Source organism: Lactuca serriola, chromosome 6, assembly GCF_051521515.1.
Source record: "Lactuca serriola cultivar US96UC23 chromosome 6, Lser_US96UC23_V15, whole genome shotgun sequence".
Taxonomy (NCBI): domain Eukaryota; kingdom Viridiplantae; phylum Streptophyta; class Magnoliopsida; order Asterales; family Asteraceae; genus Lactuca; species Lactuca serriola.
This window is the reverse complement of record NC_136413.1, coordinates 126,222,454-126,229,968: the sequence shown is the minus strand read 5'-3', so window position 1 is coordinate 126,229,968 and position 7,515 is coordinate 126,222,454. Positions and strand designations below refer to the sequence as shown.

The 7,515-nt window shown below is 31.7% G+C and overlaps 1 protein-coding gene across 1 annotated transcript; it reads right to left on the bottom strand.

Moving 5' to 3' along the window:
- Nucleotides 1–1,019: 1,019 nt before the first annotated feature.
- LOC145056766 (26S proteasome non-ATPase regulatory subunit 13 homolog A) lies at nt 1,020–4,892 on the bottom strand. The gene is made up of 6 exons (XM_079004487.1): nt 4,589–4,892; nt 3,461–3,907; nt 3,268–3,348; nt 2,297–2,493; nt 2,103–2,202; nt 1,020–1,320 (listed from the first exon to the last, which is right to left on the bottom strand). The coding sequence occupies exons 1-6, from the start codon at nt 4,736–4,738 to the stop codon at nt 1,135–1,137; spliced, it is 1,161 nt and encodes a 386-aa protein (XP_078860613.1). The 5' UTR covers nt 4,739–4,892; the 3' UTR covers nt 1,020–1,134.
- Between the last annotated feature and the right edge of the window lie 2,623 nt (nt 4,893–7,515).

Below are 7,515 nucleotides of genomic sequence, written 5' to 3'. Positions count from 1 at the left end.
ATTCAATTTAAAATAGAATAAACATAATCACAAATTATATTTATACAGCAAAAGGTTGGGTTGGTTTTAGTTGCTAATACGTGTGCAAATTTTGGTTTTAATTGGTTGTATGGATGGATGAGAGAGAAAATAGTTTTTTAATAGATAGTAGTCTTAAAGAAAATTTGTAAATTTTAGATCAAGAATTCATGAATAAACTCAACTCGCAAGCTCAATATATTTTTCATGAGGTTTAAAAAATCTCAAAACTGGCTGAGCTAAATCTAATTTTAAAATATAAACAAAATAAGGTGCATCGCTAAAATGTACTGTATGACTTTTTAAACACTATGGTAAGTTGCTAACACTATGGCTCTGTTCTTAAGGACGAAAATGAGACGAAAATGAAGGTAACAGGTGTTCTTGATTTTTAATTTTTAGGGGGGAGAAAGAAAAAAATGAAGGGAACATTAACATATGCAACATATTATCCAAACAAACAGGAAAGGAAACGCCCATTAATTGTTAACATCATTTGCTGCATATGTTTTAATAGAAATCCCATATCGTCATCTTACATTTTGAATATTGAATGTATTTTATGATTAAAAAAAAAAAAAAAAAAAAAAAAAAGTGCAATTCCTAATTTCTAGAATATTTTGTTGTTATAGAAGATGATGAATGTAACTTGATCATTAACGTAAAGTTTAAAAAGCTTATGGAATAAGGAATTTCTTTTTAGAAACCTATTGGATCATTCTTCTAAATGCTTTTATGTTATTTTATATTTCTCATCTATCTTATCAGCTAGTTTTTATCAATCATATCTATCTTATCAACTAGTTTTTATCGATCATAATTTTTTATCCGCTACTTATTCAACTACTTTCATCGACTAGTTTTGACCCTAGATAGTTTTTACCGATCATAATTTTTTATCAGCTATTTTTTTCAACTACCTCATGAACTAATTTTTACCCTAAATTCCCAGCTAATCTGTCAAACATAACTTGAATGAAAATGCATTACATAAAACCCTATTTTCAAAAGTCTTTAGATGAAAATGAATAGACAAACATCTTACATAAAAGTTGAACACTAATTACTTGATAATTTTTTTTAGCGTTTTAAGAAATTGTTACAAAAAAAAAAAAATTAGGATGCAACTAAATCGGGTGTTTCTGCTTCCACGGATATCAAAGCAGTGTGTACTTTCCCAACCCAATTGTCCAACCGATCACGCAATGACTTAATCTGAGCCACCCCCAAAACTCGCGGTTGCACCCACGACACATAAACCGTCCCATCAACTTGATCAATTATCCCCTCGATTAAATGCACCTACAATACAATCCAATCATAGTAAATGACTATTTTACCCTTCTTCTTCTATGGAATTCAACCACATAATCTTGCATTTAAACCATTGTAAAGTGCATCATAATAATATTACACAAAAATTGCAAAAATAATTATGTGGTTTTGGTTTGGTGGTCCAATTTTGGATACCTTGTACATTAACTTTTTTAAATTGACAATTTTACCCTCAGGGACCATTTCTACATCTCTTCTTTTTAATTTTATGGGAAAAACGCAGAAAAGTCTCATTATTTTGGAAATTTTTTTGATAAAGTCCTAAAAAAAAATTCAGATTATTTAATATTTTGCCCAAATTAATGAAAAAGTACCTATTTTTATCTTAGTAGGAAACGACAGATTATCGTGTAAAATTTAACAATCGGGACTTTTCTGTACAAAAAAAGAACTTATGACTTTATCAAAAAATTTCCCAAAATAATTGGACTTTTCTGCATATTTCCCTAATTTTATTCAATTATTATACATTAATTCTTTTATTGGATTATTATAATATTATTTTTAATAAAAAAGAATTAATCCAATTAAAAAAAATTAATGTATAATAATCGATTAAAAATTAAAAAAAAGACGCAGACGAGGATAAATTTGTCATTTTAAAAAAGTTAACTGTTAAAATTAACGTTTTTGGACCAAAAAAACACACAAGGTATCCAAAACTGGACCAAAACCACATAATTTTGACAACCACAGGGACCATTTTTGTAATTTTGTCATAGTATTATTAAAAAAAAAAAAAAACTTACAGATAAACTTTTCATGAGAAGGTATTCCACATCTTCAACCGTGAGTTTTGTCCGCTCTGCAATCACACTCAATGGAATTGTCCTGTCTTCAGAGGGCCGACTGCAAACAAAGGAAACAAATTAATTAAGGCATTGTACTTTTAATTTTTTTTTTATTAATAATAAAAAGAAATTGGAAAAATAATAATAATAACCTGAAGATAATTTCCATCAAACAGAGAATGTTGATCTTTTCTAGAAGCTTCTTCTCGTTTTCCAGTAAAGCAGGCTGAGCATTCAGTGAAGCTGAATGAACACGACATAGTTCTTGATAGCGAACTAAATCTCCTGAATTGAATGCTTCTAGAATGTGGTAAAGCCATTCCACTTTTGTCCCTATCAGACTTTTTATCTGCAATGTTCAATTTTGTACCACAAAAAGGGTAAAATCGTCATTTACTTTACTCTGTTCTTTTCATACCATCCAAAAAAGAAAACAGTTTTTATTCGTATATATTCAGCACTTTCCATATAGGTTGGTTCTTTTTGACTTGATGCATAAAAGACTAAAGGGTAAAATGGTCTTTTACTTTCTCATTCAGACACTTCTTTTCATAATACAATCCAAAAAAGAAACAGTTTTTAGTCGTATATAGCACTTTTCATTTATACATACAGCACTTTCCATATAGGTTGGTTCTTTTTTGACTAGATGCATAAAAGACTAAAGGGTAAAATGGTCATTTACTCTCTCATTCAGACGTTTCTTTTCATAATACAATCCAAAAAAGAAACAGTTTTTATTCATATATAGCACTTTTCATTTATCCATTCAGCACTTTCCATATAGGTTGGTTCTGTTTGACTTGATGCATAAAAAACAACCAAATATATAAAGTCAGAGAAACAACACTTTCTCCATTGAACCCTATCTTTTTACAAATTTGCCCTTCTCTAATTTTTTTTCCTTCCATTTCCCCAAGTGTGACATCACTTTCTCAGAAATTTTTTCAAGATTATTTGTGTTTATTGTTAGCTTTTTGGATATAGCAAGAATACAAAATTTAACAATGGGGTAATATAATATATAAGAATACTTCACAAGATAGATATGGCTTTTGAGGAAAATCAAGTGAGATTAGATGTAAATATGTTCACATAGAGAAAGATGATGAAATATACTTACAACTGGATGTGCAAGTAGTTCTCCAAAGTTGTAAATGTTGTCTCCCAACAATGCAGATAGTGATAGATCAAATGCAAGATCCTAAAAACACAAAATGTAAACAGCTTTCCACTTAATTGTCTAAGTAAGGTCTTTTCAATATGATAAGACTTGTATTTCTATGAACATAAATGAAAATAAAATCAAAACATACCAATTTAAACGAATCAGATAGAGCCTCAACTGATGTATATGCCAAATAAAGTAGAGAATTCTTGTAAAACTCAGCAAACTCCTGGCGAGATTTATGGTATTGAGATGACACCCAATAGTAGTTTGCATACACAGAAGGGTCAATGTCAGTCATGCTATCAAGTGTACTCTTCCCATCTTCTAGAAGATTCTTGCACTCCTTTTGATCTCCTTTTTCAAGATTAAAGATGGCTATCTGCATCTTTATGTAAAGGATTGGCTCCTCTATACGCATCTCTTTTGTAGCTCTGAGTTTTTCAATCACTCCTTCCAGATAGCTTATGGCAGCTTCTTTCTCTGAATATTGCCTAGAGACTATAACAGCAAAATGTGCAAGTTTAAGAAGGTTGATCTTTGTCTCAAAATCAGTGATGAAGTGGTGGTATAGTTGTATGAGAGCATCACCAGCCTGAGATGTAAAAAGGAAAGGTGTTTCATGAGCATAAATGTGAAATATAAAATAACTTTTTTTGTGTACTTTTGAGTCTTTGAGCAACTGCAAAAAGATTAAGCTGTTTAGTTGTATGGAATCTAGAACTAATTAGAAGTTTAGAACTCATTAACATGATAGTATGATACCACTGTGTAGAAGTAACAGCAATATAAGGCTTAACTTTCAAGTACTTATCTCTTTTATTGGCTTGGATTAGACCTATTAATTGTATTCTTTACATAATCTCACCCTCTATTGTTAATTTGGAATGATTTAATTAGGAATCATGCATTTGTATCGTTTGATTGCAACACAGATTTAATTCGAAACTTCTTCTGTTAGAAGTTTATTTCCAAAGTATGATCAGGTTATCAACTTCACATCTAAACTCGTACAATTCATACAATTCACACAATTCATAGCAAGTATACTAGTATAGTGCCAAAAAATTTGAATATTGGACACCAAAATTTATGAGTTTATAGAGACAAAAACAAACCGGCAACCTGGATCTCCAACCTACTTTTTCGTCAATTCTCCAAAATCGAAAACAAATAAATCAAATTTAAACCCCGAGTATCAGAAAACAAAGAGTCGAGAAGCTCCATTTGAAAATCAAACTAGCATGAATATAGGGACAAGATAGGGAGAAATGACCTGGAAAACAGCGAGAGCAACGAATTGTTCGAGCTTGAGAGTGAGTTGGTGCCATAGCTTCCTTTGATACAGATCGGCAAGCGTATTATACCAATCGGAGAGCTCTGGATGAGTAGTACGAAGAGAATCTAGGTACTGAAGAGCTGTCATGGCTGAATAATGTCCAAACTGTTGTTCGAGAGAGGATTGGGAAGAAGAAGAAGAATGGGGTTGCTTGGGGATTTGTATATAAAACCCTTGTTGATGTCTTCGACTCGTCGGAGTTTTCTTTTCCCCAAAGAAACGAATGATTGTGATTTGTGAATGAATCTGATACATTTTAAGTATTTGATTTAAACCCGACCCACTTACTACAAAACGGGTCTCCTTTTTTAATTTTAATTATTTTCATTTTCTCATTTCAAGAAAGAAGAAATTAATATATTAAATTTAGAGAAATTAAGGTCCCGTTTGATAACTCTAAAAAGATCTTTTCGGCTAAATGGACGGGAATGACTATTTGATATGCACAAAAAAATAGACATTTTCCAGTAAGATATATATTTCCAAAAAAGCTCTAAAACCATATTTTTTCTGGCTGAAAAAACTGGAAAGATAACTGTACCCCAAACTGTCTCTTTCTTTCTTGGATTATTAATTTCTTTTAAATAATTTTTTTAATTTTTTATTGAATTATTATATATTAATAAATATTATGTTTAATATATAATATTTATGTATATAATATTATTTTATAGGATTATTAATTTCTTTTAAATAATTCTTTTTATTTCCTTTTTATGGATTAAATTTTTATTAGATTATTATATATTAATAAGTATTAGTTATAACTATATAATATTTATATATTAATAAATATTATTTTATTGGATTATTAATTTCTTTTAGTTAATTTTTTTAATTCATTTTTATTGGATTAATCCTTTTTATACACAACACCACCATCATCCTAATATATTTTAAATGATTATTGTGTAATTTTGATTTTGTATGACAATTTATATGTTTTTATACTTATTCAGCAACTTCATCCATCATAATATAGAAAATCATGGTAATATTGTCATTTTTCATCATTCAACTCGGCCAATAAGATGTATAATCAAATAACATGGTTTCTTTCACATTCAAAAAAATTTCTCATACAACACTTTCTCAAAAAGCATTGTCCCGGACAGAAACTATATGGACCTAAATATTCTTCTTCTTTTTTTGTTCCTATTATTTTTCTATTCATTTTAGATGGTGACAAGTGTCATTAAATTTAATTTAAATTTGGTTGAGATGTTAAATTTGTACAGTTGTCATCATCTTAAATAGGTAGGAAGAAAAGTAGGAACAAATGTTAGGAGGATATTTAATTTCTGTTAAATTTGTGTTGACAAAATATATGTGATGTTTAAAATATTAAGACAGATGATTGCGTTTCTCCTTTATTGAATCTAATGTTTCTGGTCTGTTAGATGTAATTCAATGAAACATCCTAAAAATTAAGACTACAAATTTTTAATTTTAAAGTAATAAAACCATTATTCAAAACAATATCATAAAAATCATAGTGAATCATAGTGTATCAATAAACATCCAAGTACATCAGAGTCATGTAATATGCGGAACAATGTGGTGTGTCCCGAGCTCTTCCCTTTTGAAACAAAAGTACCTGAAATATAAACTAAAATCATAAGCACAAAATGCTCAAATAGGAGCCAGGGTTTCGAATCTTGTGTTTAATGGGATGGAGGCTGAAGATAAAGGGGGACTGGAGTTGAATTAAGATTATTAAATAGGGTCCAAGACCCTAAATTCTAGTTTACATGAGGTTGGAGTATACCCTACATACTCCCAGTACACCCAGTGTACTCCATGAGGTGCCCGCGATCCTCCTGCCTAGTACACCCAACGTACTCCATATGCACGCCCCGCGTACTAGGCTTAGCCTTAAAGCCACCAACTTTCGAACGCCATAACATTTTCGTTCTAATTTTGATTCCGACGATCCTTATATCCACGAAAAGGTAATGAGAAGCTCTACCCTTTTCTCAACTCCCCCATGCCATAAAACTCTCCGAACTAAAATCTAAAATTCATAAAAGGCCCGAACTGCCACTTTACTGATACACCCTAAGACTCCAAAACACAAACTGAATTCCCAGATCATCTAACTTACATTATCCACACTCAAAAAGGGAGGGGTCTAGATCTCTTTCCCAAATGCCCTGGGCCTTATGATAATCTGTCTTCGGGTCACGACCCCGAATTATGAAACGATTTGAAACAGGGTGTTACAACTCCCCCCACTTAAATTAGATTTCATACTCGAAATCATTTCTTACTATTTAATCCGTCGTTGGACGATACTTCCCAAACATCCTGGATTCTGATTAAGATTGAAGATTCATCACATTCCAACGACCGCCTCCCAAACCTGCCATCCAAGCCCCGTCTTGGCATAAATTGCTTATACCTCTAAAAGAACGAACCTTAACACTCTAACCTCAACCCCAAAGAAGGAAACCCAACTGCCCTGCCAAAGAACTGAAAAAACTACCTTACTTTTGTCAACTGGAAGACCTCATAACACAGCGATAACCACCCAAAACATGAACTTCCCAAAAACGTGGGCCCATCAATTTAATCCCCAGAAGATTACTCCCTAGGATTACTGATCATTCATTCATCGCACCCACCCCTAGTCCCTGACTAGGAATACCATTCTACTATGTAGAAAGAAGGCTTAAAATATACCGATAGTGAATTACACCAAATTCCCAATTCGCAGGTTGCGCCTAACAACCTCAAATACGCGCTTGACTTCCTGACAAGTCATCACCAACCTGCTGATCCCACGAGCATAAGGATGGTCAATCCAAAAATTTTCATGTTGCATCCAAATCCCATGTCATCTCGGGTGTACCCCTCCTGGCGAA

Coding starts and splice junctions, on each gene's coding strand:
- LOC145056766 (XM_079004487.1), bottom strand. CDS start 4,738: ATGACAGCTCTTCAGTACCTAGATTCTCTTCGTACTACTCATCCAGAG. Junction 3,908..4,588: donor TTGCTCTCGCTGTTTTCCAG/GTCATTTCTCCC, acceptor TTTACATCTCAG/GCTGGTGATGCTCTCATACA. Junction 2,203..2,296: donor TTGATGGAAATTATCTTCAG/GTTATTATTATT, acceptor CTTTGTTTGCAG/TCGGCCCTCTGAAGACAGGA.